General features: G+C 40.7%; 1 protein-coding gene across 3 annotated transcripts in view; it reads right to left on the bottom strand.

Annotated features, from left to right (window-relative positions):
• CCDC198 (coiled-coil domain containing 198) overlaps nt 1-20,918 on the bottom strand; it is a 29,000-nt gene extending 8,082 nt beyond the window's left edge. Inside the window, exons 1-4 of one of the 3 annotated variants that reach the window (XM_068965501.1) lie at nt 20,562-20,918; nt 17,720-17,802; nt 1,905-1,991; nt 693-794 (exon numbers count right to left, since the gene is read on the bottom strand). In XM_068965501.1, the coding sequence (XP_068821602.1) occupies nt 693-794; nt 1,905-1,991; nt 17,720-17,802; nt 20,562-20,784 (495 nt within the window). In that variant the 5' untranslated portion in view covers nt 20,785-20,918. Of the gene's footprint in view, nt 1-692; nt 795-1,904; nt 1,992-17,672; nt 17,803-20,561 lie in introns of all 3 variants that reach the window. The other 2 variants (XM_068965503.1, XM_068965504.1) reach the window with 2 other exon arrangements.
• Nucleotides 20,919-23,042: the final 2,124 nt, after the last annotated feature.

The following is a 23,042-nucleotide window of genomic DNA, read 5'->3' as shown; positions in this document are numbered from 1 at the left end:
TTGGAACTGAAGAAGACAGGAACTTCAGGCTTATTCACTAGAGTGAGGAATTCGGAATATGACATTTATAGGAAACATGATTGGAAAGGGGTTTATTACAAGAGATCTTCCTTATCAAATGATTCTATGATTTAAATTATGCCTAGGTTTCAATCCCTGGGTCGGGAAGATGCCCTGGAGGAGGAAATGGCAACCCACTTCAGTATTCTTGTCTGAAAAATTCCACGGACAGAATTGCCTGGCTGACTACCGTTCACAGGATCGCCAAAAGTCAGACACAGCTGAATGATTAAATATGCAGGCATGTTTGCTCATTAGGTACAAGTACCAAAATAAAGACAAATTCACCCTATGTCCTTTTAACTAAACCAGGAAAAATTATCTAACCTCATTTTCCTGCTGGAGCCAAAATGTGGTAAAAGAAACAGTTAAAAAAAAGGGAAACTTGAGACACAGATGCATCCTTGCATCTGGAACACAGATGGAACACAGAGAAAAGACTCCACAGAGCTGGTAGCAGAAGGGATCCTGATGTTTTCCTCTCAATCCCAGTAGAGGAAACACTGGCTGCAGTAACTAAATTTAAAATGCTAGGTAAGGTCTGGAGATGAATGCTTAACATATTCATGTGCCAGGACAGCGATTATGTAGCATACATTTGGTAAATATGACTCTCTTCTTCTCATATTTACCTCTTGTCTTTTCCGGTTCATTTCCAGCATTTGCATCTTATGTAAATATTGTCTTTTCCCAGAAGGATACATTAGAGTCTGCATCTTCTTTTCCAGTTCCTGCTATGAAAGACGACACACTTGTTAGGATGGGGGGTAATTGGTTACTCTGCAATCCAAAACTTGAAATCCATTTTGGAACAGTGAGATCTTGTTTATCAGTTATAATCCATAGAGATCTCTTGAGACATCAAAGGTGGGCCACTGCAGCTTCCAGACCAGTCCTTAGTGAAGCTATCAGTGAATGAAGGGGCATCATCACACACATTGCTGTGTGTATCATCTTGTTTTTAAGGTTCCTGTAGAGTTTTGCAAACGTTGAATGGAAATATCTTTCTATATCTCATTTTGACAAGATGTTACTTTCTGTGTCAACAGGTGCTTTAACTATCTTTCCAGAAATGTGTTCTGGTTTGGTGAGACCGGGTTCTCTCTCTCTCTGCTGCTTCTGCCATTGACAGAACTATGTCTGACTATGACATTAAAGGGATGCTAACCTATTTATGTAGGGTGTACCCCCATAGTCCAATACTGTCTGCTGTAGTTTAGGAAGGATTGAAAATTGATTATTTAGGACTTGAGTGATCTTCCCTGGTGTATCAAAAACTCCAGGAGGACGATGTGGACAGTTATTAAGGGCAGTCACGGGGTGGCCAGGAAGGGGAAGAGACATGGCAGCCAAATGTGTTGAGTGATCCCTGTTATGTTGCCCTGTGGACAGTGTCTGTGTCGGCAGCTGTGAGCCTTGGGGAGGGGCCCATCTCTGCAGCTGTTTTGTCATCAGCATCACAAACATGGCCTTGAGGATCTAAGAGTAGCTGGACATCTTTTATCAAATAGTCAGCCACACAGCAGCATCTAGGTGACTGAAATAAATCAGGAGAGGAAAGTGTTCACAAATTTTAATGCTTTAAGTATCACCAATTTCCCAATAAAATTCCCCTCTCTCATCAACATCTCCCTGTTTTTCCCAGGTAGCAGAGAAGGGCTCAGAGTTCATCTGAGAGGCAAGAATAATCTCCAGTTGGAGGCAGGCCCAGGAGAGAATGCATAGCTTTACAAAGTTCTAAGTCTGCATTACTTAATAGTTTGCTCTGCCTTTGAAGTCTTCTGTGCAGGGAGGACAGGAAAAGGATGGCCCCTCAGCTTCGTCTCTCTCCAGGGTTTGCTCACCTTTGCTTTGTGAGTCCTCCTGGCTTCTTGCTGGTTCAGGAGCCTTTCAGAAGTAATTACTTGTGGAAGGTCAATGGGTTCAAGTTTCTAAAAGTCCAACATTTAGAGCAATCAGCATTCCTCATGCCATGAGATGATGAAACATAAAAGCCAGAACTTAAGCTGTCTTAACACTCTGCACATATTCCTGAGAGCACACAGGATTATAGTCCCACCTGTGTGAAAGGCTTTTTGACCTACCTGGATTTGTCAGCGTTCTCTTGCACTGTTGCCACTGGCTCAGAGATCTAAATACTGGTCAGAGAGTTAAAGGACTAAGAACCGTTTTCTGTCTGCATTGAGGGACCACGTCCACAGTTATCAAACAACAAGGGTCTTGAACTATTAGAGATGAAGGAGGCCCCAGAAGTTCCTTTACTTTATTCATTCCTTAACCACCCAGCTAAACCATTCCAGTCCTAGGGAAGTGGCCTACTTTTAAGATCCCCAGAGAAGCTCAGCCTTCTCATTAGTAGTCCCAGGTGCTTATGAGGCACGTGAAAAGTGAAAGTGCAATATGCTAACAAATCTTAGACATGGATTTTCCCAACAGGGGCTTGGCTTTACAGGGAGATGATGCTGGAGTCTCAAGAGGTCACTGAGAATAGGCAGCAAGTGATGATCTGTGATCTGCCTCCAGCTCTACTTGTCTCAGATAACTTAATGCCCCAGGAGCACTAGGAAGTAGCTAAGTGGGCTTGGGAAACAAAGGCTGATCTCCTCACGTTCAGATGCAGTCAGCAATCTGGATGATTACAGAATATATTGGTTCACTCTGGGAGTATTTATTGAATCACTGCTACATGCCAGACAGAGGCTGCAGTGGTCAACAAAAATGGACATGATCCCTCATGGTGCTTGCAATCTATGGGAAAATAAATACACTATTGCTTGTGTGATCAGTGTTGTGCAGATAAATGCAGGATAAGTCTATGACAATATATAACTAGAGGACTCCACCTTGGAAATGAGGGGTGTTATGAGTTAAATTATGTTCCCTCCCCCAAATTCATATGTCCTACCCCCCCCCCCAGTACCTCAGAGTGTGGTCTTATTGGGAAATAGGATCCTTGTAGATTTAGGAAAGATGAGGTCATCCCAGAATACGAACCCTCAATCCAGTATGTCTGGTGTTTCCATAAAATGGGCTAATTTGGACCACATGCACACAGGGAGACCACCATGTAAAGATAAAGCAGCAATTGGGGTGCTGCTGTAACACCCCCAGGAATGCCAAAGATTGTCAGCAAACCACCAGAAGCTGAGAGAGAGGCACAGATTCTTCCCCATAACCCTCAGAAGGAACCAACCCTGACGACACCTTGATTTTGAACTTGTAGCTTCTAGAGCTGTGAGACAGTGCATCTCTATTATTTTAAGCCACACAGTTGTTATACTCTGTTATTACAGCACTAGAAAACTAACTCAAGGGAGAGAAGGGTCAGGATGCAGTCCAAGCAAGGTTCCCAAGGAAGTAAGTTTAAAGCAGACATTGCGAGGTTGGGAGTTTTCACGGGACAGGCTTCCTAGGCAGTGAAGTGAAGTTGCTCAGTCATGTCTGACTCTCTGCGACCCCATGGACTGTAGCCTACCAGGCTCCTCTGTCCATGGGATTTTCCAGGCAATAGTACTGGAGTGGATTGCCATTTCCTTCTCCATGGGATCTTCCCAAACCAGGGATTGAACCTGGTCTCCCGCATTGTAGACAGATGCTTTACCGTCTGAGCCACCAGGGAGGTCCTAGTGGTAAAGAACCCACCTGCCATTGCAGGAAACATAAGAGAATGGGGTTTGATCCCTGGGTTGGGAAGATCCCCTGGAGGAGGGCACGACAACCCACTCCAATATTCTTGTCTGGGAGAATCTCATGGACAGAGGAGCCTGGCAGGCTACAGTCCATGGGATCACAAAGTCAGACACGACTGAAGTGACTTAGCATGCATGAGGTGTCCCAAGCAGAGGGAACCACGTGAGCAATAGCCCAGAGGCAGGAGAGAGTGTGATCTCCTGAAGGAACCACAAGAAGTCAGTCGGCTGCTGTTGAGAGTGAGAGCAAGAGTGGCTCAAATGGGGCTGGAGAGGTCACAGGGACCAGGTCACGCAGGGCCTGATGGGGCATCACAAGCACACTGTCTGCTTAAGAGTGGCAGGCAGCTATTGACACCTGGTAAGCCAAGTAGGGACATGGCAACACTAGTTTTTAAGAAACGATCACTCTAGTGCAGTGTGGGACTAGACTGAAGGAGAGCAATTACAGATGTGGCTGAGCACTTAGGAGGACAAAGATGATGGGCTGGGGGCTCATGTGGGGAGATTGATGGGCTCTACAAATATTTAAAATGGACCAAGCAAGACTTGTGATGGTTACTGAAGGAGAGTGACGTGTCCACAGAAATCAATACAAGGGATGGGTAGTGCAGTCATTCTCTGAGATGGGGAATCCTGGAAGAGGGCCAAGTTTGGGTGGCATATGGGGGGGGGGGTTTGTGGTGGAGATGCCTGTGTAGGAACCATCCCTGGGTAGAGAAGCATCCCTGAGTAGCCAGCCCTTGGTTCTGCTCTTCTCACTGTGTTCATTTGAGACTGTAAGATGAGTGAGGTCCAGAGTGAGAAGAGCAGAATCAAGGATTGCAGACTTCAAGTGCTCCAGCACTGAGAGGCTGATGAATGGGGATGAACTGGCCAAGGAGACTGAGAAGTGACAGCTGAGAAGTGGGAGGAAAGCCAGGACACCACGCCACGGAAAACAGTGTGAGCAGGACACTGGCTAAGACACCATGCTTCTAACGCAGAGGGCCGGGGTTCAATCCCTCGTCAGGGAACTAGATCTAAAAGCTCTCAGGCTGCAACTAAGACCTGGTGTAGCCAGATAAATAAACAGAACAAAACAGTGTGAGCACCACTGCCGCCTTCATCCAACTCTATAGGCGAATCCTCATATATTTGCAAAGGATTTTCCATTGTAATCTAATTGGTTCTGTTATCAAGGGGTAGGCCTGAAAGATAGTTTGGTTTTCAAGGTGACCAGGGTGAAAAGAGAGGGACAGACCATGGAAAATGGCTGTTGCGCTCCCATAATGGAGAGCACGACTCGCCTGCCCCACGGTCTACCACAGACCTTTCTGGTAGAGCAGCCCAAAGCTGACCTGACCAGGAAGGGAAAGGGAGCAAAGGGTGTGAAGACAGGGAGGAGAGACAAAGAGGGAAGAACTCAAGATCTCACATGCCAAAAAAAAAAAAAATGTTCCAGGCCATTTACATTTGTGGAAGGAAGTAGTTCTCTGTCTCATTCTCACTTCAGTGAAGAAGTGGATTTTAAAAAAACTGTTAGCTTAGCAAGGAGATAATGAGAGGTAATCAGTATTAATTAGAAAGAGGTTTGTTTATTGTCTTGGCTTTCAACTGTGCAGAACATGAAGATGCAGGGTAAATGAGACCTGCTGTCAATCAAGTCAGAGCCCTGAAGGACTGAGGATGGAGAAGAAAAGGAAGGGGGAGGGACCCCAAGGGAGGGGATACTGAAGCACCTAGGGGAGGAAGACTCAGCAATGACTGAGGGGGGATTCTGGGCTTGGGATGGGCACGAAGAAAGTGTGCCATCCCTGGACTGGGTTCAAGATTGGATTCTTTCTGGTGATTAGGCCCCTATGTCTGCAGCCACTGCTGTCCATCATGCCACGCTCACAGTGTCATTCAATCCTCATGGGAACCCTGTGGAAAATTACAGTTACTCCCTATTTCACAGAGGTCAATGACTTGTGCAATTTTGCAGAGTTAGAAAGTGGTGATTCTGGGATTCACACTCAGGTCTGTTCACTGCTAAATCCTATGTTACTTTCTTCAGACTTGCTTCCAAACCTAGTTTATCAGAATCTCCTGGAATCAAAGTAAAATTCCTAGGCTATTCACTGGGGATTAAGATTCAGTCAGTCTGGGATATGTCCTGGCAGGAAGGGACATACATACAAATACACACACACACACACACACACACACATATATATATATATAAGGTCCAAATTGTGCTCTGAAAGAAACAGTTTATTATCTTGAGGGTGCTCACAGACACTCAGATGCCTAGAAATAGAATCTTCCTTGTCCTAGGTCACTGATGCCATAGTAGAGAAGTGACAGGTCTCCCTGAGGATGTAAAGTATTTGTAACTCTTTATATACGTATGTTGGCACCCCACTCCAGTACTCTTGCCTGGAAAATCCCATGGACGCAGGAGCCTGGTGGGCTGCAGTCCATGGCGTCGCTAGGACATGACTGAGCGACTTCACTTTCACTTTTCACTTTCATGCGCTGGAGAAGGAAATGGCAACCCACTCCAGTGTTCTTGCCTGGAGAATCCCAGGGACGGGGGAGCCTGGTGGGCTGCCGTCTATGGGGTCGCACAGAGTCGGACACGACTGAGGCAACTTAACTGCAGCAGCAGCATATACGTATGTATACATATGCATATACATATGTGTGTGTGTTTTCTCTGGGCATATAGCCAGAGCATGGTTTTCTCTGATACCCAGAGAAAACAATAATTCAAAAAGATACATGCAACTGAGTATTAATTGCAGCACTATTTACAAGAACTAGGACAGAGAAGCAACCTAAATGTTCATCAACAGAGGAATGGATAAAGAAGATATGATACATATATACAACATATGATACATATATACAATGAAATATACAATTATATACATATATGTAAAACATATACATATATTGATGCAGATGTGTATATATGTATTTTATATATTTGCATATATAATATTTTTATATATGATACAAATATGTATATATTTTACATATTTGTATATATATTATATATTTTATATATTATTTACATATATATTTAATTAATAGAATTTATGTTTTAGAGAGAGATAGGTTCATAGCAAAATTGAGCAGCAAGTACAGAGTTCCTGTACTGTTGTCTCCAAACACATACAGCCTTAGTACTGTCAACATCTCTCACCAGCGTGCTACATCAGTGAGCCTATATGGGCACATCATCATTACTCAGAGTCCGTGATTTACTTTAGGGCTTACTCTTGATGTACATCCTCTGGGTTTGGATAAATGTATCATGACATGTATCCATTATAGCATCATATAGAGAGTAATTTCACTATCCCCCAAAACCCTCTGTGCTCTGCCCATTCATTCCTTTCTCCCCGCAACCCCCTGGCAACCACAAATATTTTTATTGTCTGCACAGTTTTACATTTAGTTGGAATCGTATACTCTGTAGACTTTTTCTGATTTCAGCCTCATTTTCTTTGGATCCACAGTTGTGATAATGGTTAAGTAGTAGTTATATATATTTTTTTAGTTTCCAATTTTTTAAATTGTTTTTTATTGAAGAATAATTGCTTTACAGAATTTTGTTTTCTGTCAAACCTCAACATGAATCAGCCATGGGGATATATGTATACACACACACATATATACACACACACACACACACACACACATACATATATCCTCTCCCTTTTGAACCTCCCTCCTATCTCCCTCCCCATCCCAATCAAAAAGTCTACAAACAATAAATGCTAGAGAGAGTGTGGAGAAAAGGGAACGCTCTTGCACTGGTGGAAGTGTAAATTGATACAGCTGCTGTGGAAGATGGCATGGAGATTCCTTAAAGGACTAGGAATAAAACCACCTAGGAATATGAAAAGAACTAGGAATATGACCTAGCAATCCCACTCCTAGGCATATACCCTGAGGAAACCAAAATTGAAAAAGACACATGTATCCCATTGTTCACTGCGGCACTGTTTACAATAGCTGCAACATGGAAGCAACCTAGATGTCCACTGACAGATGAATGGATAAAGAAGTTGTGGTACATATACACAATGGAATATTACTCAGCTATGAAAAGGAATGTATTCAAGTCAGTTCTAGTGAGGTGGATGAACCTAGAACCTATCAGAGTGAAGTGAGTCAGAATGGTAAATACCATATTCTAATGCCCTATATATGGAATCTAGAAAAATGGTACTGAAGAATTTATTTTCAGGGCAGCAGTGGAGAAACAGACATAGAGAATAGACTTATGGACATGGGGAGAGGGGAGGAGAGGGTGAGATGTATGGAAAGAGTAACATGGAAACTTACGTTACCATATGTAAAATAGATAGCCAATGGGAATTTGCTGTATGGTTCAGGAAACTCAAACTGGGACTCTGTAGTAGTAGTAATCTTTAAGTACTCCTCCTAGGCAATTACTTTGTGGCCTTGAAAAGAACCTAAAGAATGCCATTTCTCCACAAAGGGCACTAGATGGCAGCAGCTAACATTGCAAATAGGATCCCTCAGTTAAATCATTTGCTCTTAGACTGAGAAGCACTGCAGAAAAAAAAAGTGTTGGAAAGCTAGCTTCTCCCAACAAACTGGTCAAATGAAATTGCCTAAGAATTCTGGGTTCATATCAGTGTTCTTTTTCCCTGCCTGGGAAGCAAGATGCCTCACTTTATCATCTTCAGAGAAAATACAATGGAAGGAATTACTGATGAGTTGGTAGAATGATGCCTTTTTAAAATTCATGATATAAAAAATGATATGTCTAAAGATTGCTGGATTATTCAGCTTCTCAAATAAAACAAATGGTCAGGATAATAAGTGGTGGAGTGTCAGCTAGGAGATTCAGGAAAGGAGATTACATCAAGCATAAGTCACAGAGCTTGCTGACAAGTTCCAACCTGAGATGGTTGCTTCTGTTTACTAGCAGGAAGATAAAGGTGGCAGGATCAACTGGAAGAAACTATAAAGTGTGTTTGGTATCATGACTTAAAAATGTGTTCTTTAAGTTTCTAGGAGGAAGGTAAAGTTGTCCAAAGGAGCAAGAAATCGTCCGGGCAAGGCGGAATTTCTGGTCAAGGCTTTGCACTGAGTTCACATTTCAGTAACATTCTTTGATTCAAATATCTGGCAATGAAAAATAAAACATAAACCAAAAAGACGTGGTCAGGCTTTAATACAAGATAAATACCTCTCTAGATCAGAAAGCAGAACGGAAGACTTGGGGGAAGCTGATTCATAAGCCATTTAGGGCTCCTGTTGGCTGTAAGTTATTTCCATAGGCTAAAGAGACCTAAAAAATGCTTCATATAAGAAGGAAACGTAAAGCCAGGCTCATGGTTTAAACTCAGGGACTGAGCTGTACTCACCTCTTTACCCAGTCAAAGGGCTGTATCAAAGTGTAAGCCAGATTTGTTTTACAGATGTTATCAAAAAGTTGAATATAAAGAAGCTAAGACTTTTTTATAACGATAAATTCAAAAGCTTAGAAAAATGGATAGTTTTCTGGGAAATAAAAATTTAAAAAGTTAAATCAGGAAGAACTAAGATAACAAATCAACTAAGAACCATTCTTTTACTAATTAAGTTACTAGGAAAGCTGCTCACTTTCCACCAAAGTCCAGGTGACCAAAGATGGTTTCACAGGCCTGTTTTCTGGTTTTATTGGAGCATAGCTGCTGTGCGATGTTGTGTTAGTTTCTGCTGTACAACAGTGAATCAGTTTTGCCTGCATATGTGTTTAGTCGCTCAGTCGTGTCTGACTCTTTGCCATCCCATGGACTGTAGCCCGCCAGGCTCCTCTGTCCATGAGATTTCCCAGGCAAGAATACTGGGGTGGGTTGCCATTTCCTCTGCCAGGGGATCTTCTCATCCTAGGGATTGAACCCATGTCTCCTGCATTGGCAGGCAAATTCTTCACCACTAAGCTACCAGGGAAGCCTGAATCAGCTATATGTATATATATATCCCCATACTCTTAGCCTTCCACACCCACCTCCCACTCTACCTCCAAGTCTTCACAGAGCATCAAGCTGAGCTCCATGCACTATATACAACATTAGCTATCTATTTTACACCTGCTGCTGCTAAGCTAAGTCGCTTCAGTCATGTCCGACTCTGTGCGACCCCATAGACGGCAGCCCACCAGGCTCCCCCGTCCCTGGGATTCTCCAGGCAAGAACACTGGAGTGGGTTGCCATTTCCTTCTCCAATGCATGAAAGTGAAAAGTGAAAGGGAAGCTGCTCAGCCGAGCTGACTCTTAGTGACCCCATGGACTGCAGCCTACCAGGCTCCTCTGTCCATGGGATTTTCCAGGCAGGAGTACTGGAGTGGGGTGCCATTGTCTTCTCCTCTATTTTATACCAGGCCCATTTTATTAAATTTATAAGGAATAGATAAGAACTATGTTAAATGTTTTAGAGAACAGAAAAGAGGGAAAGATAATCAATTCATTTTATAAAACTAGTATCAGTTCAGTTCAGTGGCTCAGTCATGTCCGAGTCTTTGCAACCCCATGAATCACAGCTCGCCAGGCCTCCCTGTCCATCACCAACTCCCGGAGTTCACTCAGCTTCACTTCCGTCGAGTCAGTGATGCCATCCAGCCATCTCATCCTCTGTATAAAACTAGTATAACCTTGAGGGAAAAAAGATGGAAAAATATATAAAGAAATTAAAGAATAACTCCACTTATGAAAATAAGTATAAAAACCCTGTGAGTTACTGAGTGAAGTTGCTCAGTCGTCTCCGACTCTTTGCGGCCCCATGGACTGTAGCAGTCTACCATGCTCCTCTGTCCATGGGATTTTCCAGGCAAGAGTACTGGAGTGGGTTGCCATTTCCTTCTCCAGAGGATCTTCCCGACCCAGGGACTGAACCCAGGTCTTCCACATTGTAGGCAGACATTTTACCGTCTGAGCCACCAGGGAAGTCCTAAGCATATAAAATTCAGCAGTGTATTTCTGTGTGTACATATATATCTCATGACCAAGTAGGGTTTATATCAGGAATACAAACATGGTTCACATCATAAAATCTATTAGTGTAATATATTAGATCAACTGGTTAAAAAGAAAATCCATAGGATCATTTTAATAGGTTATTTAATAATTATTTAATAAAAACATCAGTAAAATTTAACACTCAGCCCTGGGGAAAACTCGTAGCATGCTAGGAATAAGATAAATGAGAGAACTGTTGGTAATTTAGTGAAAAGCATTGTGCCAGATAGCTTCTATTTATTTCTCCAGATCCTCTTATCACATTACTCTGTTCTCTGCCTGTAAGAGAGTAAGCAGTTTCTCCTGCCTTCTGGCTTCCAATTGGGTCAACTACTAAAGAACCCTGGTAGGAGATCTGAGAGAAGAAGGAGAATGGAGTCAGGATATTTCTTCCTCTGTCTCCCTCCCTGCAAAGTGATATTGGGTTGGCCGTATCCCACCCTCCTCTCAAAGCAGCTTCCTCTACCTCACTCTCCCTTTCTAGGTTCTAGAAGTCCTTTGTGCTAAATATAGCCACTTCTCAGCTGCCACTAGTGGCTATTGCAATACCCTCTCTGGTTCCCCTTCAGTTCAGTTCAGTCGCTCAGTCGTGTCCGACTCTTTGAGACCCCATGGACCTCCCTGTCCATCACCAACTCCCGGAGTTTACCCAAACTCATGTCCATTGAGTCAATGATGCCATCCAACCATCTCATCCTCTGTCGTCCCCTTCTCCTCCTGCCCTCAATCTTTCCCAGCAACAGGGTCTTTTCCAATGAGTCAGCTCTTTGCATCAGGTGGCCAAAGTATTGGAGTTTCAGCTTCAACATCAGTCCTTCCAATGAACACTCAGGACCGATCTCCTTTAGGATGGACTGGTTGAATCTCCTTGCGGTCCAAGGGACTCTCAGGAGTCTTCTCCAACACCCCTTATCCATGCTGTTTTTTTGAGTGCTCAGTCATGTCCAGCTCTTTGCAACCCCATGGACTGTGGCCTGACAGGCTCCTCTGTCAACGGGACTTTTCAGGCAAGAATACTAGAGTGGGTTGCCATTTCTTCCTCCAGGGGATCTTCTTGACCCCGGAATCAAACCCACTTCTTATGAATCTTCTGCATTGCAAGTGGATTATTTACTGCTGAGCCACTGGGGAAGCCCTATTACTTGTAAAGAAAACTTCCCTGACTTATCCTAATTTGAACGTGCTATCTTTACCCTTTGGGGACTCTGACAAGCACCTATCAAAATTCTACTGCAAATGTATTTAGTTTTAGAACCAGTCTCATTAATGACATGGATAAGGCAAGGTATGTCCATTATTACTGCTTGTGTTCAGCATTGCAAGGAAAGTTTTATTCGTTGCAAAAGTCAAGAAAATCTGTATGAGGCACAATTGGGGAGAAATAGAAAAAATTATTCTTGTTTATAAAAAATATTGTCTATGTAGAAAGTCAGGAAGAATCTATAGACAATTAGAATTACCAAGGTATTTCCATCAAGTTGTGGAACTCAAAATTTAATATATAAAAATCATTAGCTTTCTTATTCACCAATAATAATCTTTTAGAAAATTAAATGGGAAAAATACCTCATTCATAGTAGGATAGAAAAACCAAATGGGATGTTTTGATGGCCAGTTGTAGTTGTATGTGTCAGCTTGGTTAGGTTTCAGTGTACAGTTATTCAAACACTAATCTAGGAGCTCCTGTGGAATTCTTTTGTAGATTCAATTAAAGTCAATAATCAGTTGACTTTAAGTAAAAAAGATTAAGGGGCTTCCCTGGTAGCTCAGTTAAAAAACTGCCTGCCGTGCAGGAGACCAGTGTTCAATCCCTGGGTCAGGAAGATCCCCTGGAGAAGGAAATGGCAACCCACTCCAGTATTCTAGCCTGGAGAACCCCATGGACAGAGGAGACTGGTGGGTTACAGTCCATGGGGTCACAAGAGTTGGACATAACTTAGTGACTGAACTACCACACAACCTTGGAAGATTATTTTAGATAATCTGGGTGGGCCTGATTCAATCAATTGGAAGGCCTTAAGAGCAAAGCTGAGGTCTTCCTGAAGAAGAGGAAATTCTACTTGTGGATAGCAGCTTCAGCTGATGCCCTACAGTTCCTGTCTACCCTTTCTGATAGCCTGTCCTGTGATTTAACCTTGCCTTGTCAATCATCCTCCAAATCATGTAACCGTCATGTAACTTGTAATAAGTCTTTTGATATATATCTCCTTTTATAGGTTCTGTTTCTCTGGTTGAACCCTGATACAGACATAGAGAAACAAACCTAAAAATACATCACACAAGGCCCCTGTAGAGAAATGAAACATTATTGAAAGACCTAAAAGAAAATTTGAGTGAATTACTTATACCAAGTTCATGGTTTAAAAACCTCAATATTGTAAATGTGGTTAATTTCCCCCAGATTAATCCATGAATGCATTCTAATCAAAATGCTGAAAAGGTTTTTTGTGGAACTTGACATGAAGAACCAAACTTTACATGGAAGAGCAAAGGACTGTAAATAGCAAAGACAATTCTGAAGAAGAAAAAGGCAAATGAACTTGCCATACTAGATATTAAGACTTAGCTTAAAGGTATATAGACAGAGAGGAATTCCTGTGGATACATAAATAGGCCAGTTCAACAGAAGAGAGAACTCAGAAACAGACTCACTGAGCTGTGGATGTCAGATACAAAGAACTCTCGCCTGTCAAAGAGATTATAGAAAATGGCCAAAGGATTAGAAACGTTGAGAGAGAATAAGTTTGTGACAAATTGTCTAAGACCTCAAACAGTGTAATGAATTATCCAGGTTTATGCTCATCTTTCTCTCCTCTCCATTCATTCTTTGAACATTGATTAATGCATACTTATAAATCACCATTTATATGCTAGCTACTTCTCCAGGCACTTAGATATGTAGTGAAGACAACAGACAAAAACCCCTGCCTCTGTGAAGATTATACTCTAGCACTGGGGTGGAATATGAGGGGTTGCGAGGTGGTGGAAAAAACACACAATGAACCTAATATGTAAGCAAATTGCTTAGTGTGTTAGATGGAAATAGTGCTCCAGAGAAAAAACAGTGAAGAGTCAAGGGAATCAGGAGTGTCAAGAGTAAAAGCTGCAGTTGTCAATAGGTTGTCATGTAAGCCTTAAAGGAAAAGTGAGATTTAAGCAAATCTTTGAGAAGCTGCCTGCAATGCAGGAGATCTAGGTTCGATCCCTGAGTCAGGAAGATCTCCTGGAGAAGGGAATGGCAACCACTCCAGTGTTCTTGCCTGGAGGATTCTATGGACAGAGGAGCCTGACTGGCCACAGTCCATGAGTTAAAAAGAGTTGGCCATGACTGAGCAACTAAACTTTATTGGACATGAAGGAATCATCCAAGGAGATCATTTGAGGAAACTCTATATGGGATAGGGGTGGAGGACCATCTCCACCTTAGGCTGGACCTGAGATGGTTGGATGAGAAAGTGAATCTCTCAGAAAGGTTATTGATGATCACCTCTTCAATATGGGGCAGATACATTTGAGTCAGGGCTCCCTGGCAGAGCTTCTCAGATCTCAGCATCTCCGAGCTGGAGAACCTTAGTTCAAGACCTGCTCTTTACTTGAGGAGTTATTAGATGTTTAGGAAGTGGAGTGTGCCAAATATGAAACTCAAATTATTTAGGTTGCAATTATATTTGGTTTAATAATTAAAAATACTTGTATAATTTTCTTTGGCAGGGATTAGGCTATTAATTAGCATGTCATGGGAACCTAGCATTTATTATTCTCTCAAAAATCCATTTGTGGTGGAAAATGTGCTGAGCCTCATTTGTGAAGATAATTATAGATGATATCTTTGGGAGTGTCTGCCAAGTTCCCAGTGATTTCCCTCTTCTCTGGGAGCTGCCTCTATAATCTACACGGAGTGGTAATTGGTGGGGGGGAGGGAGGCTCCCCTGCTCACACTTCTGTATGAGCATATTCTCTGGTCATAGCTCATTGGAACAGAGCTAGAATCATGAGCAAAGCTGAGCCAATAATATTTTTAAAATCTCCCAGGAATTTGGACTTAGAGCCAAGAGGGCTAGACTAGATTGTCTGTTTGACTAGAATTATGAGATGCGAATTCAGTGTGGCCAAATTTCACCAAATAGTCTCGAGGACTAGAGAAAGTCGACCTGCAAGGAGAGAGAAAGCAGATGCAGAGAGAGTGAGTTCTTCTGCCTTTCAGGTTCTAAGACATAGCTCTTCCCTGAAGTCTAGGTGCCTGCCAACTTTTGAGTTCATTAAAAAACTCCTATATCGTTATAAATTATCACATTGGTTGCTTTGGCTAGTCCATTTGACTTCCAATACAGTGCTGCTGCTGCTGCTGCTGCTGCTGCAAGTCACTTCAGCCGTGTCCGACTCTCTGTGACTCCGTAGATGGCAGCCCACCAGGCTCCCCTGTCCCTGGGATTCTCCAGGCAGGAACACTGGAGTGGGTTGCCATTTCCTTCTCCAATGTATGAAAGTGAAAAGTGAAAGTGAAGTCGCTCAGTTGTGTCCGACTCTTAGCCACCCCATGGACTGTAGCCTATCAGGCTCCTCTGTCCATGGGATTTTCCAGGCAAGAGTACTGGAGTGGGTTGCCATTGCCTTCTCCACAGTGATGCTACAGATATGAAATAGTAGGGAGATCACTTTGATTTTTTTTTCCCCAGTAGGGATGTGCTGTGTGTGCTAATTCCAGTTGTATCTGACTCTTTGCAACCCCATGAACTGTAGACTGTCCCTGGGGCTCTCCAGAGAAGAATACTGGAGTGGGTTGCCATTTCCATCTCCAGGGCATCTTCCCAGCCTAGGGGCCGAACCTGCATCTCTTAACATCTCCTGCATTCATAGGCAGGTTCTTCACCACTAATGCCACCTGGAAAGTCTCACCAGGATAATGGGTTTCATTCATTCATCTGTCCATTAATTCATTTATTCATAAACTTTCAAGGGATACATACTGTGTTAGTGACTTAAGATATAAGACTGAATGTATTTTGTATGCTCAAATAATTTGTTTTGATTCTTCATTGTTAAGGTGGTTGGTTGGGATATAGGGATGCAGTCTTTGACTCTGAAATACCAAATTTCTCTTTTTGAGTTTGACTGACTTGAGAAAGTCAAAGCCTGACTTTCGCTTATTTACGGTTGATAGATATAAAAAAGGACTCTGTGAACTACAAACTCCTACACAAATATTTTTCACTGTTTATAGTAATAATCTTCTTTTTGAGTTATTCAGCTTAGAGGCTTCACAGGAACATATAAAATGAGCTTCTTTGAAAGGAGGCATTTGATTTATAATGATTTAGAAACAAAATATAAGTTTTAAAATTGCCACTTTAGGTAGAGATATGCCCAAAATGTTAAAAATTATATATTAATTTGATAGAATTGCACTTTATTTTACATTGACTAAACAGTATTTTATGGTTTCTAATATTTTGGGAAAAGATCCTCCTTTTTTGGTAACCAAAAGATATAATCACTCAAATAATGACTGTGAGCTTCTGGAGAAGACAGGTAAATAAAAACCAACTTAAATAGAAATATCCCCAACAAATGAGCTCAGATACCCCTAGGATTAGTCCAGAGACCTGACTGAGTTGTGTAGCAGGTGGGGTTTGATTCCAATTCCATTTTTCAATATCAGTGATAGATCCTGCTCACAAGAGAGCTCCAAACCCTCCTTTTAGCTGATGCTCACTTCAGAGGACCCATTCAGATGGATCTCTTTCCCCTTCTAGGATGAAGCTTCTTAAAATTTATAGGTCTCTACAGGGAATTCATTAAATATTTATTAAGGTGAATGCATTTAAAACTCCGGCTTTGCTGCCTTGAAATCTGGGTGTTAAAGTCACTTCAGTCTTGTCTGATTCTTTGTGACCCTATGGACTATAGCCCGCCAGCTTCCTCTGCCCAAGAATACTGGAGTGGGTTGCCATGCCCTCCTCCAGAGGATCTTTTGGACCCAGGGATCTAACCTATGTCTCTTACATCTCCTGCATTGGCAGGCAGGTTCTTTACCGCTAGTGCCACCTGCTGCTGCTGCTAAGTCACTTCAGCCGTGTCCGACTCTGGGCGACCCCATAGACAGCAGCCCACCAGGCTCCCCTGTCCCTGGGATTCTCCAGGCAAGAGCACTGGAGTGGGTTGCCATTTCCTTCTCCAATGCATGAAAGTGAAAAGTGAAAGTGAAGTCGCTCAGTCGTGTCCGACTCTTAGCAACCCCATGGACTGCAGCCTACCAGGCTCCTCCGTCCATGGGATTTTCCAGGCAAGAGTACTGGGGTGGGTTGCCATTGTCTTCTCCAGCTAGTGCCACGTAGGAAGCCTTAAATTCCATTAACTAAATTTGAGTGTTCTCAATTCCATTAACTAAATATTTCGAATGATGAAAGGTTAAGGATAGAAGGACTGTAGAGATCATCTATGCCAATGGTTAAGAGCACAGGCTTTGGAGGCCTGGTTGATATGTGGCCCCTACTGTCCTTGGGCAAGTTACTTAACTCTCTGAAGCACATGTATAAAACAAGGATAATCCTTCCTTTCTCATTGAGGGGTATGAAAATTAAATGAATGACAAAGATCATTGTTGCTTAGAGTGTAACAGACTTGTGTCGGTGGTAATTAGTTATAGTAGTTGTTACTGTTACATGTTACCATGATTGCCCTACAGTCATTCAATTAATCAGTGCAAGATTCAGATCCTTTGTGTCCCTTCATACCTATATCTTTGGTACTATACCTGCTTCCTTTGGTGGTGGTCTTAAAAGTGAAATCATTACAAAAGGAAATCCTAAAGAAATGTGGTTTGCATTGACAGCATTCTCTTTAATAACACCGTCATTCTCATTAGCTTAGTCATTGTCAATATCCCTCTTATATGATTATAGTTAAAAAGGGATATTACCATTAAATCCAAGAAATTCCTTATGAAGCCTTTTAAATGCATCTTACTTGAAGTCTTCGGGGTGGATGCCTTTTAATAATACTTGTTTCTTGCTGTTCCAGTGGGAAGTCAAAATACATGGCCCTTGGCCCTTGAAGGGTTGGAGAGAAACAAAAACAAACCATTAAAAGCAATTTCCTATGACATTAAATTGCTTATTAGTTATTAGACTTTGTTAACACCATTGTGTATCTTCAGTTCTGTATATCTAACCAATAGGTTGAATGTGAAGATGAAAGACGTAAAGCAGGGGCCCCACATAATGGCAAATGATAAAATATTAGCCTAGACTCAGGATTTAATTTCTGCTTTCCTCATTTCCTCCCCAATTAATATTTAGAGGAATAATTGCACAATTAACAATGTATTGACTAGAAATGTTATTCAGACATAGAATTTGGCTTGGAAAATAGAAACTTATTGATTTGTTTTAATTTTATGAAATCCTTCCCAAATAAATAGAAATCAGAAAAAAAACATAACTTTAAGAAGTGAAAATAAGTTCTCTTTTCAGGTATAATAGATTAATAGATGGATAGGTATTAGAGAGGTGATAAAGAAACGGAACTTGAGTGAGTAACAGGAATATGCAATGCTTATCATTGAATGTTTCCAATTAAATAATCCATTCCCCCACTGCAAGTAGGGAAATGAATTCCCACAAGTTGCCACTCTAACACAACATATCAATATTCTTCTTGATGAAATAACCCAGGGCTACAGTGTTAAAGAACCAGAGAAGCTCATTAGGAAACAGAGAAGCTCAAGAGATCCATGTGGATTTCATTTTTCAGTTTGATTAGCCTGGGCCCTTGGGACCGCTGCCATAACCAATGCTACGTGAATGACCTCCTTGTCCTTTCCTCATCACAATCTGGATGCATTCTGACTTTGAGATTGTTGTGCAGACTATCCCGTAGTCCCACTTTGCATTTTAAATAGAAAAATTCCTGGGTAATTATGTGTTTCTATCCTTAAAACATTTGAATGATCACCTGAAGAATATCTCTATGACCTTCCTTTCTTTCAAGAATTTCAGGATATCAAGCAAGACCCAAAACATGTTGGATTTAAAAATGTAAATATTTTCAGCAAAATATATTTCAGCAATGTGACTACACCTTATTCTTATGCCATGATTTGGGTAATATCACCCTATTATTTAATTTGCTTCTCCTGAAGTGGTATAGGCATGTGTTACTTTTACCTTTGATAAACAGGTGAAGAAAATTGATGAAACAGCTTGCCTAAAGTCATACTATTTGGTATTTGGTGAAGCTGGGGTTAGAATGTGGGTCTCTTGAAGAAGGTGTTCAGAATGCTTACCATCCCATTGTTATTTATTTTTAGTGTGATTTTGCAATTTCAAAAATAAGAACATTTCCCAGTTAGACTCTAGCACATTAAAATCAGCTTTTACCTTTTGGTTATCAAAATCTTAAAACTCTAGATGGAAGGTTTAGATAAAAAATGAATTATTCAGTGAGACTAAGAGGAATAGTCCTACTAACATGCTTAGAAAGTTGAACAACAACAACAAGAAAAGGCTATATAGAACCAGTCAAAGGTTATCAGTTCTATAGAAAGTAGCCATGAAGATCATTCTAGATCTAGGTACCAGGTCTAGATCTAAGACTTACTAGGCACTGAAAAGGAATGCATGTGTACACACACACACACACACACACACACACACACACACGCACGCACGCACAATATATATATTCTGGCCAATAATGGGAACTTACTTGTGATAATAATACAGAATGTGAAGAAAAAAATAATGTACATATGTGTGTATATATATCACGTATGTATATATGCATGTATCTCTTCCCTGATTAGAATGTCTAAGTATCATCTGTTTATGTATCATCATGATTGTCATAAAATATTTTATATCTTGTAAAGTGCCACAGGAGAATTTATAGCCCCTTCTGGCTTGGATCTTCCAATCATAATGGGAAAAATTCTCTTAGTTCTGCAAATGATCATGAAGAATCAGGGGTTGGGGAAAGGGTGCCCCATCCACTCATCTGTACTGCAGTAAATGAGTTCAGTTTGGAGTGGTTTCCAAATGCGCATCAGAATGGATTCATTTCTATAGTACTGCTTTCAAAACAACAAAGCCTGATGCATGAAATGATACTGGAGAGATTGATTTACATTTAAAATCCAGCTGAAATGCATGATTATCATAATCATCACATTTTTATCTATGGAATTTGTTTAATTTTTTTATTGTGGTAAAAGTCACATAATATAAAACATTCTCTTTTAATCATATTTAACTGTATTTATTCAAACCATATTTATGCAGCTCAGTACATTCACATTGTTGTGCAACTCTCACCATCATCCATCTCCCAAATTTTTCACTTTCCTAAACTGAAAGTCTGTCCCCATTAAACACTAATTCCCCATTCCCCCCTCTCCCCCGGCCCCTAGCATCTACCAATGTACTTTCTGACTATAAATTTGACTATTCTCATAGTCATCTCATTTAAGTGGAATGAAACAGTATTTGTCACATCTAAGGTCTATTGGAAAAGAATTTTAATTGCCTGGCAAAGCTAGGTATAAATATCAAAAGGACTATAAACCAAGCTGACCCAGAATGATTATTTCCTTCTCATGTGGAATGATGAAAAGCCCTTAGTTCCCAGTTCGCACACCTATTCTAACGTGCCCAGAATACTTAAAATAGACAAACATTATCTCCTGTTGACAAATGTCCCTTTATATTTCAACAATTAAGAAACTTCATAGATTATAGAGGTAGACAGGTTAATCTATCAGTAGCTCTCCTTTGCCCACACCCACAAATTTCTTGCTGGGTTTTACATTTACCTTCAGAATATCTTCCATACCAGGTCTCTCGTAGAGGTGGCAGCTGCCCTTCTAAAGCTTTATTCCGGTCCTGCAGTCTTGCAAATGAGTATAAACTGTTTTCTTCCAGATTCTGAGTGAATGCAAAGTCCACAGGGCCAGCCAAGGGAGTCTCTTCCTCTTTGTTTTGCAAAGGTACTACCTTGGTCACCCTTGGGTGAGACTTAGAGTGACTCAGGCCCATTTCACATTAAAGACACTCCGTAAAACCATGAGGTTAGTGGTTTGGGGCCTTTAAAGTGGCTTATTTTAATCAAGGAACTTCTGAAGTTAGCCCAGCTCCAAAGTATTTCTTCCCTTCATGACATCTGTGTAGCTTTATTTCACTTCACACTAACCCTTTGGCCACTTCCTGGGAGGTTGGTTTCTATGGAGACTTCCCTTCAACTCCTACTTGGCCATTTCAGACCCAAAGAATCCAGTTAAACATTGACTTGGTTATGCTACTTTCTGAAACACTCAGTGGTAGGAAGAGAAACCACTATTGATCATTAAACAGATCTCTAACACCAGGAAGGCTGTTAACAGAAATGGAGAGCAGAGGTTCAGAGAACTTCAATTTGACCCTTTCATTGTGCATACATTTAGCCATCATCTGTAAGAATTACCAACTGAGAAGAGCTAAGTCACCTTTGGAAATGTTGGGAGCTAATCACCTAGGGGCTTTATTAATCTTTAACTTTAATTGAAGAATTTATCTTCCAAATAGGAAACAGCAGAGTAGCTAAAATGATTTTTCTGTCAATAATTTGAATTGCCTTTGAAGAAGATGAATACAGAAGGGTAGGGAGACAATAGCACTTTAATCCTGGGAATGAGGGGACAAACTTCTTGAATAAATAGTTCAAGCAAAAGACAAAGATATACTATAAACAACAGCAGTGATGACAAAAAAGCAAACTCAACTATAGCCTATGTGCTTTGTTTAAAAAAAAATTGAAAAAAAAAAAAAAGACTGAAGATAGATGTGCTGAAATGTTGAATAGTGATTTTTGAATAATGGGATTATGGGTGATTTTTATTTTATTCTTTCTTTATATGTAGAAGAAGAACTCACTTTCAGTTTCTAATTGTCCATGACCACAGATTATTTATGTTTTCATCACATCCCTACAGGGATACAGAGAAGTTCAAAGGTATGTATTTTTTTTACTTTTGGGAAATTCATTTGCTAAGGGGCTAACGTAGGTTTGGAAATTCTCATAAGCCAATAGAGTTCATCGAAGAAGAAATCTGAGTTTAATTTTCTCCCTTTGTGTTTTATACACAATCTTTTCTGTGGCAGAAAGACTTGTACATGAGCATCATATATTAATAGTATCTGCAAACAATACTTTTGGTAACAAGAAACTAATTATAAAGGTTAAAACAGTTGAACAGTATCTAGTCCGGTTTATTTTTGGACACAATTAGTTTAAGTATTTCTAAAAGCAAGGGAAAGTATTGCAAGCTAACAAATGAACTAGAAATTATACTGGAAACTGTGGACTTCATGGATCTGGACCAGTGAGAACCATTCAGTTCTCATTTTTTTGATTTACTATTGCTTACTTTTGAGATATCAGTAGAGAATGTGAGCCTTTGTAGAGGAAGTTGGTTAGCTGCTCAGGAAATAGTGAAAGAAATGAAGATTCCTGCCATGTTTATTTCCATTTATCATTAACTACTTCCAAGCTTTGTAACTCATGCAGATTACTTAACCATTCCATGCCTGAGTTTTCTCATCTGTAAAATGGAGTTAATAGAAATGCATCATGAAGAATGAGTTAATTTATAGCTCTTAGAATAGTACCTGACATACAGCAGATTTGAAGTAAACATTAGCCCGTATCTTTATCACTCATTGGTCAGAAACCATTAAAGTAGACTTAGTCCCGTCTAAAGGAGTTTATAATTCCTTGGACAGAAGAACATGGTGGGCTACAATCCATGGGGTCCCAAAGAGTCAGACACAATTGAGTGTGTACGCACCCATTTAACTGAGGAAACAAGCATGCTTAATATCTATTTTAAAAGTTATCATATGCTTTTTCTTAGAATGATAGTGAAAATAGTTTCAGTTTCATTAAAAGAGGAAAAGGAGAATTTGACCTCACCTATAGAGTTATATATAGGATATGATTTCTTAATAACGAGATTTGGAAAACAAAAAACTCTCATTCACAAAACCTTGCCCACTCCTCAGACTATCAGCTATACTTTATATATAATGACCCTTCCCCAGTTCAAGACTGGTTATGAATAGCCAGTGATAGTGTGTGAAGATGATAAAATAGTGTACATTATATGTAGTACTAAAATTTTATGAGTATGAAATAAGAATCCAAGTTTATAAATTTATAGGATAAAGCAGAGAAGGGGTTAAACTTTTCCAAGTCTGAAGATAATGCCCAGAGAAAACTTTATTAAGACAGAGGGCACAGAGAAGAGAAAAGATGGTGA

The sequence above is a fragment of the Capricornis sumatraensis genome, chromosome 2, assembly GCF_032405125.1.
Source record: "Capricornis sumatraensis isolate serow.1 chromosome 2, serow.2, whole genome shotgun sequence".
NCBI lineage: Eukaryota > Metazoa > Chordata > Mammalia > Artiodactyla > Bovidae > Capricornis > Capricornis sumatraensis.
Note: the sequence above shows the minus strand (reverse complement) of the source record. Positions and strands in the feature narration are given on the sequence as shown.